Raw genomic sequence first — 15,276 nt, forward strand, 5'->3', positions numbered from 1 at the left:
AAAGATAATAATAAAGACAAAAATAAATTCTGAATGAAAAGTTGTTGTATTTACAAAATAAAACTTAGTTTTTGTTACGATTATTGTATTGTACAAATATTTATTTATTTACTTGTTCTTAAATATAATAATTTAAATCTGTTTATTATTATTAAATTCCCCTTACCATATCTGAAGTACACTTTTGTGGTAGCTGCATTTTATAAGTTTTTATTAGCCTTGAGATGATATTGTCCGGCTGGCATGTAATGTGAAAATAACTTTTTATTAACCGAAATTGAAATAATTCATCTTTTCTACAATAATCTTCACTTCCTTATTAGCTTTTTTTTTCTAAGTGTGTTATTCAAATACCATATTAACAATTTTAGTTATATAGTATTACTCTAAAATTCCATATTTGGTTGTATAAATGATTTAAACTTCAAGTGATTTTGCCAGATACTTATATTACCAATAAATTATTTATTAACATAAAATTAAAACACTACTACAAAAATAAGGAAAACCCTATCAGAAAACAAAACAGCAAAATTCATTGAGGAATTTGAGAGGAAATAATCGAATAGCAGATGTAGTTAAATCTCCTTGATCTATTTTGTAAGTAATGTCCTTTAAGTAAATTCATACGTGACACCAGTTTACACATAAGGTTTTCTATTGTCGACAACAATTCATTTCATTTTATTAAACTTATGTTCAAGAATAGAATGTGCATAATAAGTACAGATAAAATAAATAAATAAGTGACTAGCTTGGCCTAACCTTCAAAATATTTTTAAAAAAATAAATAAAACACTGCTTTTATCGTGCACTATTGTTAAGCTGTTCCGCATACATAATTTCGAAGTAAAATAGCCTAATGAATGAAAAAAAAGGCCTCAAAATTTATGATTAAAGCCTGAGTGTTGTTTTAGCCTTCTACGTTTAGATATACATACATATACGGTCTTAGGCAGCCTTCGGATAAACAAATATAATATTACGCGGTCATTTTGAATTAAAAAGCTAGCTAAACGCTTTATTAGACAATTATGGTTAAGTGTTTCACTACTTTGAGATTTAATCTATTTTGTGAAAAATAATGTTGTTATAGTAAATCGTTCTTATTAAGAAATATTATTACTAAAAACGAATTATACCGTAGCATATGTGTACTCAAATGTTTAAATTAGAATTAAGATTCTTTAAAATTTCTGCTATATTTTTACTCTTTTAACCACTGCTTGCTTGATAAGATTAATGTTTTTCTACTCATTAATTTTTTTTTATTTTGTTTACAGTTTCTTTATTTTAATGAGTATTTTCAAACGAGATAGAGAATTATAATTTATCAATAATAAAAGTTCATTTAATATCAGGTTATTCATAAATAGAAATAAAGTTACTAAATTATATTTTTCATCTGTTTATTTAGTCACCAATTCAGTATTCAATCAAGAGTTAAAAAGATGTGCCCAAAAAATAATCTATCCATAATGGAATTGTAAAAAGTGATTCCTTGGGTCTAATGTTGTTTAATAAAATCGTGGATGAGATCTTCTTTGGTCATCTTTGATGAATGAAATAAAGTATAAATTAATAAGAGAATCAAGACACTAGGTAATCCTTAAGGGCAATATCTCCGCTGAGACTTTAAGGATAATCTCTAATGAAGGCGAATCTTTTTAATAGATGATAATTCAACACAGCTATAACCACGCAAAAGATCCACATTAAGAATAGTTTAGATGTAAATGGCAAGTTATCCTTTAGACTTTTTAAATATCTTGGGATGGATGCAGGATAAAGATGGATATTTGTGCCAATGACGATCAAAAACCAGCAGTATATTATTAAGGTTAATAAGACAGTAGGTGGCCCTGTAAACGAGGAAGAAAGATGGAGAATCCGCACCAACTTGGAACTGCAAACTCTTTATGAACAAGCAGAGACATCGTTGAATGCATTTTTTTTTTAAAAAGGAAGATTGAGTTGGTTAGAGGACATGTGGAGAGGATGGTGGTGAACAGAATCCCTAAACGACTTTTGTATGGAAGGCCACGGAAGCGTCAGAAGACAGGCGAAGGAGTTTATTAAAGGCTATTTGCCGAGGCTGACCACAGAATTAATCCGTCAAGGCCATGGGGCTATAAGGATGATTGTAGGCCTATTAACTGGGCCACTACAGTCTCAGAAAACACATGCATCGCATGGGCCTGGCAGATGGCTAGCCTCTGTAGGTTCTGTGCAGGAAGAGGAGGAAATGGCACTGCACGTGTTGTGTCAGTGTGAGGGGCTTGTCTGGCTAAGGATGTTACTTCTCGGGGAGGAAAAACCAACGCCTGTGAGCTTTACCCAGGAGTCGCTCTCTAGAATTAAGAGTCTGATTAAAAGGACAGGTCTGGAAGGTGTGCTTTAAGGTGAGGGGAGCCACAATAGATCCGAAGGGGTCGCAGTGGAGTAGGCCTTGAGGCCGCCCTAATCTAATCTAATCTAAGCGTTAGAAGAAGAGGTAGGACAAGACTGACTTGGCTTGATGACGTCGAAAGGGATTTAAGAAAAAAAATGGGTGTGCCGAAGGTGGCGATTAAAGGCTCTTGATACGAGTTCAGTGGAGAGCCTTGATTGAGGAGGCCGTGGACCTTTCAGGACTGTAGCGCCGAGGAGGAAGAAGAATATAGCACGACTTGTGATCGTTATATTTAAATGTTGAAAAGTATTTTTCCGGCCAAATCAAAATACTCAGCTACATCAAGACTAGGACATACTCCACATAAACTAGATGAACACTGGAGACCAAGGCGCCACGGTAGCCGAGCGGTTAGAGGCGAGACCTGCAAAGCTAATATGCATTGTGGTACTGGGTTCGATTCCCAGTCTTAGGCCTTGGATTTTATTTAATGGTTAATAAAAGAAATTTACAGTAAAGTATGTTTGCTAGTCACCTCCGTCCACGACACCTAATTGGTAGTTGGACGTTAAGCCCCTCCTGAAAAAATAGGCGATTACTTTACTTTACTGGAGACCACGGATATGAAAATCCTAACTAAATTGAGAGTTGGGTCATTTGTTTCCATTCCAATGCATGCTGCCAAAAGCGCATATCCTGGACTAAAAAAAATAGTACATGATTTGTTCTTTGACTACTCTGATCGATCATAAATCAGTTTAAAGTTGTGTTGTTTTTAGAACAACCGACTTATCAGATTCTCTCTCCTTCTCTGTTCAACTGTAAACAACAAACTCCCATTTTTCCACAAAAAGGCAACGCCCCTATCCACAGTTTTTTAACTGAATTGAATTCTGTGAATTGTTTAATCACTGTCTAGACTTTTAACGTGAATACAACTGATTGTTTAAAAAAGAGACGAGATATTTCCTGGGCAAGTATCTGATGTCATAATTTTTTATTATTTAGTAGCTGCCAATCATTTGATTTATTTTACAAATTACTATCTATTTGTAGAAGTGCATTAATTATAATTGATGCACTTAAGTGTTTTGATTTATTTTGGCAAACTGACTTTTATTTTAAACAAACTGCTGATGTAAATATATACAGGGTGATCCATTTAAAACGCACCAATCGCTAATAACTTTTTAGAAAAGCGGAATTCCGAAAAAAACCATGAAATAAACTATATGTTTTTTTGGGTCTAGTTTTCAAATTTTCCACCCCCAATGCTGTATCTTCATTTTTGGCGGAGTTACGGCCAAAAACCTGATTGAGGTTTCATAAGGACCACTGGTTTTGACAATGATTATGAAAACTGCATAAAAAATTGCGAAAAATGGCGTTGACCCCGTTTCGATATCCCTAATATTAGTTGAGATATTTAAGATCAAAGTTACAATATTTTATAGTCGAAAACACTTTTCAATATTAATTTTCCACCAGAGATACACGTTTTGGGAGGTCCTCTGACTGCAAAAAATGTTATTAGTGTCGCAAAGTAAAAATAAATAAATAAATAATTGAAGATTTTAAGACAGGTAGTGTAATGTAATGGTTGTGGGTGAATCAGGATAAATTTGTTTTATCATCAAATAAAAGCAATCATCCCGCCTATGACTACACTTAATTAAAAAAAGTATTAGGATTTTGTAAGTAATTAGAATGACTGCATACGCGGGATTCGAACTGGGGATCTCCCACTTACAAAGCCACGCTCATGACCACTAGACCAACAGCCTGGCAAGATATTCTTACCGCAATCATAGGTCAAGAAGTCTTGCATACAGGGTACATTAAAATGATGTGTTGGTTGCTTTTATTTGATCATAAAACAAATTTATCCTGATTCACCCACAACCATTACATTACACTTCATGTTTTAAAATCTTAAATTTGTTTTTTGTTCACTTTGCGTCACCAATAACATTTTTGGCAGTCAGAGGACCTCCCAAAACGTGTATTTCTCGTGGAAAATTAATATTGAAAGCCGTTCACGAATAGATAAAATTGTAACTTTGATCTTAAATATCTCAACTAATATTAGGGATATCGAAACGGGGTCAACGCCATTTTTCGCAATTTTTTATGCAGTTTTCATAATCATTGTCAAAACCAGTGGTCCTTATGAAACCTCAATCAGGTTTTTGGCCGTAACTCCGCCAAAAATGAAGATACAGCATCGGGGGTGGAAAATTTGAAAACTAGACCCAAAAAAAAAAACATAGTTTACTTCGTGGGTTTTTTTTCGAAATTCCGCTTTCCTAAAAAGTTATTGGTGGGTTTTAAATGGATCACCCTGTATATATTTTTTAATTCTCTTAAATCGAATTTACTGAAGATAATTTTAAAAACATTTTTTAATTTAAGTTCAGTGTTTAACAAATACAGATCACATGTACCAGAATTCTATCTTAATTTCGCACACTTCTAGCCAAAAGTTTGGGAAAGAATAGTTATTCCCCGAGGTTGAAATGGGAAGACGGATTAGTCATACCTCTAACGTTATCGGCCGGAGTTCCCTCCATATAAACTTTCTATCATAATGGATAAATGACTGCAATTCATTAAAGTACAATATTTTAAAAACTATATTGTTACAATAATAAAACAGTGTTTTGATTCATAAAAAAGTATGACTTCATGTAAATTAAATATCATAACAATCGTAACTTTTATGTGTAATTTATGTTGATAACCGTCCCATCTACTATTCTAATTCTATGTTGATAAGATTGCAATAGATAAAAATGGCTGATAAAAAAAACAACTCGAAACTTTAATTGGTTTTAAAAAATGAAATGTTTATAACAAAAGATAATCTTGAAAATTTTTATTACTTCTATTAATTAACAAAAATAAATAAAATAAATAGTAATGGAAGAAAAATTATGCATGCAATTTAAAAGAAAAAATAAAATAGAAAACAAATTGCAAGCAAAAAAACAGTATATTTTGCAAAAAACTATAATTTTTGAATGAAAGCACTCTCTTCTAAGATAAAGGAAAAGATAATGTTTTAAAGAATATGTTCGGAATCTTCATTCATTATTAGTGGCTAGTCAATTTATATACAGGGTGTTCATTTTAACCCTTTCAGACCCCGTGGCTACAAATGTGTACATAAAGTTTGTATTAGATTTCTATAGTTACCCTAAGATTTTTCTTCACTGGAGCCCATTGTACACATTTGTACAACACACTTCTACTCGAATGGAGCGCTTTAGTCTTGGTCGGCGAAATTTGGCAACTGTATTGCATTTTCTTTCAAAGCGCGGCATTTCACTCAAGCAAATTAGTGAAACCTCCTCTTTATATAATATTTTTATTAGTTATTTAGATAGTTTTAGACGAGGAACTTATTTTTTCATCATTAAAGGAAGTAAAAGGTTGGTATTAAACATTCATTTTTTTTCTAATGCTGATTATATAAATTATTTATTGATTTCTTTTAATGTACACAATTGTGTACATCAGGGCTTAATTGTAAATTTTCGTTGTTATTACAGTTGACAAAACAAATGTAATTTTCATATTATTATTTGAGTAATAATGTGTTGCTTCTTTTTATCTATTCGTTTCTCGATTTTTACTTTGTTTAGAATACAGCCCAAGATGGGAAAACGTGCTGGTTTATCGAAGTATGATGTTAACAAAGTATATGATATCGATAAAGATATTGATAAAATCCAAGAGTTGCTTTTAGATCCAAATGTTTCCGAATTATCTTCGTGTAGTGAAGAGGAAGATTTATCGGTTATTCCGCAACAGAACAGAAAAAAAAGTGTGAGACTTGGTGCAGATAAGATAGACGAAAATGATGCTGTAGAAGAAATCGATGAGGAAGAAGAAAATGAAGACATAGAACATTTAGAAGCAGCAGCTATAGAACCTGCAGAAGTCGTTCTTTCTTCGACTTTACCTCCACTTTCAAAGAAAGAAGATATAAAATGGCGCCATCGTCCAATATCCCAACATTTCTCAACATGGTCCCAACCAAAGGCCGATGATTGGGATACCGAATTACTAGCCCCAGTTAAATATTTTTATCGGTATATACCAAAATCTTTATTTAAATTAATAGCTGAGATGACAAATTTATATGCAGTCCAAAAAAACGTACTGAAATACAAAAATGCAACCCCGGAGGAAATAGAAGTATTATTTGGGCTCCACATTGCAATTGGTACATTGAAATTTCCAAGAGTGCGGATGTTCTGGGATACAAGCATAAAAATGAACCTATTCTTGGAGAATATGTCTCGGGACAGATTTTTTCAGTTGCGTACAAATTTACATATTGTAAATAACTTGGAAATACCGAAAGACAATAATGATAGGTTTGTCAAAGTACGTCCTTTGTATAATTCTATTCGAGAAAGATGTTTGCAACTTGAAACCGAACAATATTTGTGCGTAGATGAAGGGATGATTCCTTTTACAGGGAAATTAGACATAAAACAATATGTCAAAGGCAAACCAAACCCATGGGGCATCAAAATGTTTATGCTTTGTGGGAAAAGTGGCCAGGTTTATGATTTTATATTATACCAAGGTCGTAGAACTGAACTGCAAGAAGAATATACTCGAAAGATGGGAATAGGACCAGCCGTTGTTCTTCAACTAATTCAGAGACTTGAAGGCGAAAATGGTCACCAATTATTTTTTGATAATTACTTTTCATCGTATAACTTATTCGAAGTTTTAAATCATAAAAGAATAATGGCTGGAGGAACAGTAAGGATAAATCGTTTTGGGAAAAATATTCCTCTTCTAGGGGACAAAGAATTATTGAAAAAAGAGAGAGGGTATGTGGATGAAGTAACAAGCAACCAAGAAGTTACGCTTGTAAAATGGTTGGATAGCAGACCAGTTGCCCTATGTTCAAATTTCATCGGAAAAGGAAATGAGGATACAGTTCAGAGGTGGGACAAACATCAAAAGAAATATGTGACAGTGGCACGTCCAGAACTGGTGAAAACTTATAATTGTGCTATGGGTGGGGTTGATTTGTTTGATCAACTAATTAGTTACTACAGAATTTTCGTTCGTTCAAAAAAATGGACTTTAAGAGCCATTTTCCATGCCGTAGATTTTGCAGTTGTCCAAAGTTGGATAGAATATAAAAAGGATGCAGAAGTTTTAGGAATCAATAAAAAACATTTTTTGGATTTGCTTCAGTTTAGGATTCGGGTATCCGAAAGTTTAGTTTTGTATCAAAAATCTACAGTAAAAAGAAAACGCTCGTCCACCATTCCTCCTCCGGTCATTCCACGCCGTCCCGGAGAAATAAGACCGTCAGATGACATCCAGTACGATGGTTATCATCACTGGCCTCAACATGATCAAGGAAAATTGCCAAGTAGATGCAAATTCCCAAATTGCAAAGGAAGAACCAGAATTATTTGTAATAAATGTAAAGTTCATTTGTGTTTACAAAAAGAAAAAAATTGTTTCATAAATTTTCATAACAAATAATTAGTGTTATTAGCGAAATATCTACTTTTTTATACTCTAATTTTATGTAGTAGTTCTTTTTTATACTTAATATTCTGTTTTCAAGTTTTAAAATAAAATGTTTTCATGAAATACTTTTGTTATTCATTATGTAGACCACGACCCAATGTACACATTTGTGTACATTAAATTTTCAGTATAATTAAAATAATTGACCTAAATTTAATCACTATTATACGACTTAACAGGTCTAAATAATTTTTATAAAAGGGGAAAAAAGGTTAATTTTTATATCTACGAATCTTAGGTCTGAAAGGGTTAAGACGGCTCAAATGCATTTCATGCTTAAACGGATGATCTGACGAAAAAATGGTAGAGGAAAAATTTGTTGCCCGTCACCTCTAGTTTCAGAATATGTGACTTGATTTTAGATTCCTCCCCGCATACGCGGCTGACGCGCGACCAAAAGTGAGGGTTCGCAGTTGACCCCCATTTTCATACACACCATTTTAAAGAGTATGAAAAGTTATGCAAGAAACCGGAAACCGCAATTCGATATCTTCAAAATTAAAGGTGGCTAGGCCATTTAAAAATCTGGTATTTATTAATCATATTTCAATTTTTTAACTTGTTATCAAAGAGAAAGAAGAGCACGCGATAGGTCATTTTTATGTATTTTTTCAACCCCCTTTCTACTAAAAATATTGCCAAGGCAGTAAAGCTAGTATTTTTTCTTAATATCGGGAAATAAGTCATTTTCCGAGTGATTTTTCTAAGAAAAATCAAATGTTAAGAGCTTTAGATGTTCTCAAACATACCCAAAATGGCTAAAAATTAATTTTACATCCGTTACAAACAAGAAGGTTTAATAATTATTTGGTAATTTTGGGAGAGTTGCGTTTAATTACCAAAAAAATTGGAAACTTCCTGCCACATATTTAACTGATCAATATCTTTCATGTAAAGGATCAAACTTATTCCTTAATTTAACAAATAATGCACTTTACTCAATTTGTGAAGCATGTACTGTGCCTTCAAAGGTGCCTCCTCAGATACAGAGAGCATTTGATAACTTTCTAGCTAACCTAGCTTGCGAGAAGGCACCTTTGACGCAATATTTTTAATAGATAGGGGATGAAAAAATACATAAAAATGACCTATCGCGTGCACTTCTTTCTCTTTGATAACAAGTTAAAAAATTGAAATATGATTAAAAATACCAGATTTTGAAATGGCCTAGCACCTTTAATTTTGAAGATATCGAATTGCGTTTTCCGTTTTCTTTCATAACTTTATATACTCTTTAAAACTGTGTATATGAAAATGGGGGTCAACTGCGAACCCTCACTTTTGGTCGCGCGTCAGCCGCGTATGCGGGGAGGAATCTAAAATCAAGTCACATATTCTGAAACTAGAGGTGACGGGCAACAAATTTTTCCTCTACCATTTTTTGCTCAGATTAACCGTTCAAGCGTGAAATGCATTTGAGCCGTCTTAAAATGAACACCCTGTATATGTATACACCCTGATAAACAGATCAAATTTAAAATAAATAATAAAATAATAAATAAATTAATGAAAATGTTTCCTTGACACGCTGAACATCTGACCTAGCTAAAGAGAGATTTGTATTTACCTTGATGAAGGACATTTCCAATTGTTGAATTATTTCATTGAAGAATTATCTTTTAATTATTCAAATGTAATTAATTTATTATATTATTATAAATTAATGGGAACGATGAGTATGATTTTTTTTTTTTTTTAAGAAAGCACAAAATTGGAAAATATATACCTAGGTGACATTCACACGATGTTGCCTACAAAAATTCTCAAATAATTTTTAGATTTTTTAGCAACATATAAATAATGGCAACTGCCTTATATATATATATATATATATATAAAAGTAGAATTCCCTCAAAAAATAACACTTAAGAGGAAACCCCCAATTCTACTTCCCCCGGAAATCTCCTAAAAAAAAAACAATTTTTCACAAAAACTGGTAAAATTGACTAAAAAAATCAATATTATTTTAAAAGTCTTCAAATCGATTTTTCTCCAAACGTCTCATATGCATTTCATAAAGAAATTGGTAATTGGTCCGTTACTAGTTCCCTTCCATATGAATTAGAAATTGAATTTTAAATAATTAAAGTAAGTTACAACATGTTTCTAGTGAATTTTCTTTTCTAAACGCGACATATGTATTTTGTAAAGCAATTAATAGTAGTTTAGACGTTAAACCCCTACCGGGAAGAATTGCCGATTACTTTACTTTACAACTATACATTCCATAAAAGAAAACTTATATCGATAAATTAAATATTAGATAACGGTAACAAAAAATAGCACATTTCTGGTCGAACTAGAAGATAATTCCAGAAGAATCGACGTTTTGGGCACATCTTATCTTCAATGACTAATCCATCCTTTCCAATTTCCATTAACTATTTCTTGAAGGACCACCAGAGATATCCAATGACGCCGAACATTTAAAAAAAATTATTTCTTTGGACCTCCAGCCAACCATTCAAAAACTAAATTGTTTAAATAGTAAATATTTTTCGATAAAATTCATTTTAGAAAAAGTTCTGAGGGGAGTTAAGAAATAAATATTAAGACATTTCTCTAATGCTAATTCAGAAAATTATTTAAATTTAACCTCTTTAAATAATAAATAGAAACACTTCATTTCATTAGGATTGAAGTCATGTGATACTGCTTAACTATGTATATTAAAAAAAAAAAATAATCATCGCCAAAATTTGGAGTATTTGAAATGAATTGGTTGACTAGATAAGCTATTTTTTTACTGTCTATACAAAGGCTTTCAAGTTTTATTCGTTTGAAATACGTTCAGGCAAAAAGGTTACTAGAGGAAGAGAAGGTTATCTTTAAAGTGTTTTGAGGGCATTAAGAATTTTTCTAAATAATAATTACTTTTTCTTGGATGATTTTATTTTTTAAAGATAAAAGCATTAATAAAAGAAAAAATCTTTTTAAGGTATCACACTTTTTTTTAGAAAATATAATTAATAAATAATAAAAATACATTAAAATAATAAGTTAAAAGATATGATTTGTATGCATAAGACATTTGAAAAAAAGAATTGGGGAAAAAACGTCAGGCATTTTACACAGATTAAATAAAATTTTACCATATCGTTTTATAACCTTTATAAATAAATGAGGGAACAATTATACAATATTACTGTGCTTAAAATGTATTGTTTAGTTAACCAAGGACAATTATATAAAGAAGATTCACACAAATCATTTCTAGGCGAAAACAAAAAGGAACTGAAGGTTATGAATTGTCATATTTCTTAGAAAACGAAAAAAAAAAAAAAAAATTACTTAGTATAACCTCCCAGATTAAGGAGGTATTACAGTGTGAAATTCTAGATGTGTTTCCATTCTTTTCATTTAATATAAATACAGGAAGTGTTACCAACTGTCAAATTTTCTAATTAGTGTTTATACCAGAAATATCCACTTTGATGTAAATTTTTTAATTTTCCCCAGAGTCTGAAAAAGTGGTTTTAACCAAAGAAAAATGAAAATTTACTCTTTTTTTCAAAAAAATTTTACTCATGACTTTTACATGAAACATTTTCTCTGGAAAATACTATTAGGGACACTTCTAGATGAGAAGGGGTGGAGAAAGGATTTCCTCTGCAGAACTATTTCAAATATAATTTACAGTTTTGTGTCCTACATACTATAAAGGACAGTTTAATGCATTTTTAAGATTCCCAATTTGATGAAAAATTCCACCACCATAAAGTTAACAGTAAACACTATACTGAAGGCCTATTTATTTTATTGAGATTTTCTTAAAAAATAGCCACAACTATTTTCTCCAAAATGGAAGAAAAACTTATTGCCAATTTCAGACATAATTTTTTGCCAAGCTTTCGGACCTATGGATTAAGTCATCTACATATGTACAAAGCTGATGCAATTAACAATTATAATTTTTACATTGTTACATCCTCAAGGTTTAGTGTCTTCTGTCCTATGAAAATTATGACTGAAATTATCCATTTTTCTCCATTTTTTGATCAATAACTCACTCATCAAAAAATATGAAAAATGGAAGAGAAGGTTAACTATTTTCTTTAATTTTCTATTCTCGTTACACTAGGGTGGGCCTACAACTATGGTTTTTTGCTAAATTTTTATCCAAGAAAATATTCAGTTAAAGGGACTTTTGAGCCTAGTCTTTGCCTCTCTAGTGTGCTATTTCAGTACAATGTACGAACTCGCGGTTTTTTTATGCATTAAAATGGGCGGTTAAATGACTTAATTTACTCTGAAGTTTATATAATTTTCTAAAAGTATCGAAAGATTTTTCACTTTTCTGAGTTTTTTATTCTCCTAAATTTTCTATAAAACTTCCAATTTATATGAAAAGTTTTTAATCAAATAATTTATCTGGATAAATTTGTTTTAAGCACTTTTAGTTGTGTTAAAATGGTTTCTATAAAGCATTTTCTAAGTAATTGTAATAAAAGAAAGTTGTGTGAGTAGTGTTCACACCATATTTTTTAAATTATAATATTTTACAATTAATTATAAGAGTAATGCATATGCCCAATTAAAAAAGAAGATATAGCTAAAATTTGATAATAAACTAGAAGATGAACAAGAAAGAATTTTCTACACAAAAAAAATCACTTTTCACAAAATTGCAATAAACGAGCTATTTGCAAGAGCACAAAAATTATGTTAAAAAAAATAATTAAAAGAAAAGAAGGAATGATAAAACATAAGATAAAATGACTGACCTTTTTATATAGTTTAATCCACGTTAAATCTCCTTTACTGTCCGTATATTGTAATCCAAAAAACCAAACTTCTCTTAATCCGATTGTTTTAACAACTTGATCAAATAGTTGTTTGCCGGTTGTTGTTTGCTGTATAGCAAACTCCAACTCAGCATCCATTGTGGTAACACGTACATTCATCTGAAGAAAACAAACAAAAAAAAAAAAAATGAATAAATGCAAAATATTACTTTATTAATTACAAGAAGGAGGACGTTTGACAAGTTCTTTAAGGTAAAGGATAGATAATAATACATTTTAAAGTTTTGTTAAACTATTAAGAAATTTTTTATAGAAGGAAAAAACCGGTTCTCTTTGAACAACAATAAAAGTAATCTCATCATATACTAGTCTGTGAATCTTTCTATCTACGAATACTTGTCGCTATAAAAGTTGTTTAGGATATCTTGGTTAACTGTTTTAACGGTAATTTATGTTCACAAAACTAAAATATACACTATGTAAAACCTATTTTTTTGAAATCACACAAAAAAACCTTTTTAAGTATTTATACAAATTACTGACACTTTTATAAAAAAAATAATAATTATACTAACCGACTTTCCGGAAACCATTTTCTGCTTTTTAAAAAATACTAATTTCTAGTTTGAACTTAATACAATGTATTACATGTACGAAGTCAAAGCTTCCAAGTCACAACTAAACTCAGCAACCAACTGTGGCAAAGGGGAGAAGCAATGCGACTGGCCTTGAACAAGCCGTTGTAAAGTGGTATAGGAGGGAGTATCCTACAACCAATGATAATTTAGAAATAAATGGTAAAGCCTTTATTTTTGTTTAAGTCATTTTTATTTGAAATAATATGATTGATTTTACTATTAAACTTTATTTTAATATAATTTAATAAAATTATAAATATATTTTAGCTAATACATTGTGTGTTTTAAGTTATAATAGCTAAAACATTGTGTTCAATAAAAAATATAAGTTGTAAATCAACAAAAACTCTAAGATGACTCATAAGCAAATGTGGAGACCGCTAAACACATCTTTTTATCTTTACTACTTTAGAAAAAAAAAAAAAATGATGTAATCACTTATATACAAGAGATCAAAAAATGAGAGAACAAAATAAGCAAACAATTACTTCTGTCACTTTGAAAAGATAAATGAAATTTTACTTTTTTCAAAAAAAAATTCGTAGCTAATAAAATATTGTTCCATCTACGGGTGAATTTTAATTAAAATCAAGGAAATCAATAATAATTTTCTTTTCTGCAATAATTGAAAAATTCATTGATTAAATAACAATAAGAAATAGGTTTCTCTTTTGTCACTTATTTATTCCAATTACTTTGCCCAAGTCCTTTAGGTCATTCAACAGAATTGAATTTACATGTATCGGTCATAATTATACAAAAATTATTAACAACTTATTGGTTGTAGTCAGGGAAAAATATCTCTACTTTCCTTCTAATTCTAGAAAACATTTGCAATTTCTGATCATTAAAGTTGGGATAAATAAAAATAGCTCTTATTTCTCCATCTTCTATTTTTAATTCTTTTCGCAATTAGCAGCTTTTAAATATAATAAATTATTATATATTATAATAGATATAGCATTGACTATACGAATCAAGAAATACCTTTACTTAACTCGTTACTAACACCAAGTTCTGTCTAGCTTAACTACTACCCATCCTAAAAACACAGATGTCATCATGAAGGATATAAAACAAAGTTGTTCCTACTTTTTACAATAAATAATTTATGTTTTTTTTTTTGCTTTAACCCTGAATATTATTTCCTTTTAAGATGAGTGTAACCATGCAAAATGGGGTGAAATTATTAATTTAAGTGAATTGAGCTTCTTTACGTTTCAAGACAAATAAATAATGTTTGTGTCTGTCTAGCCAGAAGCTTCTCTCTCTCAAGGACTCTAATGAATTGCATAAAACATAATAGATGGTGGAAAACTTGTAAAAGCAGGAATAATTAAAAATGAAAAAAAAAGTGTGAACACATACGACAATTCTCAAGGTCCAACTTACATATTTTTTTTCAAATCTCAATGAATTTCAGGACATATTTTTCTTTTTCTTTCTTCATTTTCGATTAATAAATCACGTCTCCAATGATGAACAATATTCCTAAATTAATTTATTTTATTTAAAGTTTCAACATCAGAAGCTTAGATATGCTTGCCCAGTCTGGATAGCTAGCAAAATGCTGTCGAACAGGCTATAGACTGTTTGAAAATAAAGTACTGCACTGAACGCACGCCGAATTACTAGGTATCCACAAATATACAGAGAACTACTAACAAGACAACTTCTTCGTCACCCTTCAAACACTGCCAACCACATTACCACCATTGGCAAACCTATAGCTTTTCAAGAAAATTGAAACCAAGAGTATGTCAATAGCTTTGAAGATCTCCATTTGGAATATAAAACAATATGAGTAAAAATACGAGGCGTGGCTATTAAATAACGAGACTGATGCTGCTACAGAAGAACTATGCTTGTGCCAAATCCTTAACGACCGACAGCTGTGCAGCGTAAAGCCTTCTCTTTCGATTGCAGCGTCTCA

The 15,276-nt window shown here is 30.9% G+C and overlaps 1 protein-coding gene across 5 annotated transcripts in view; it reads right to left on the reverse strand.

Annotated features, from left to right (window-relative positions):
* Moe (moesin) overlaps nt 1-15,276 on the reverse strand; it is a 52,130-nt gene that overhangs the window by 20,536 nt on the left and 16,318 nt on the right. For 4 of the 5 annotated variants that reach the window (XM_074134003.1, XM_074134004.1, XM_074134005.1 and 1 more), the window contains one exon: nt 12,685-12,864. In XM_074134003.1, the coding sequence (XP_073990104.1) occupies nt 12,685-12,864 (180 nt within the window). Of the gene's footprint in view, nt 1-12,684; nt 12,865-13,280; nt 13,468-15,276 lie in introns of those variants that run through there. The other variant, XM_074134002.1, reaches the window with a different exon arrangement.

Source organism: Rhodnius prolixus, unplaced genomic scaffold (genome assembly GCF_049639745.1).
Source record: "Rhodnius prolixus isolate KJV_2025 unplaced genomic scaffold, Rpr scaffold_10, whole genome shotgun sequence".
Lineage (NCBI taxonomy): Eukaryota > Metazoa > Arthropoda > Insecta > Hemiptera > Reduviidae > Rhodnius > Rhodnius prolixus.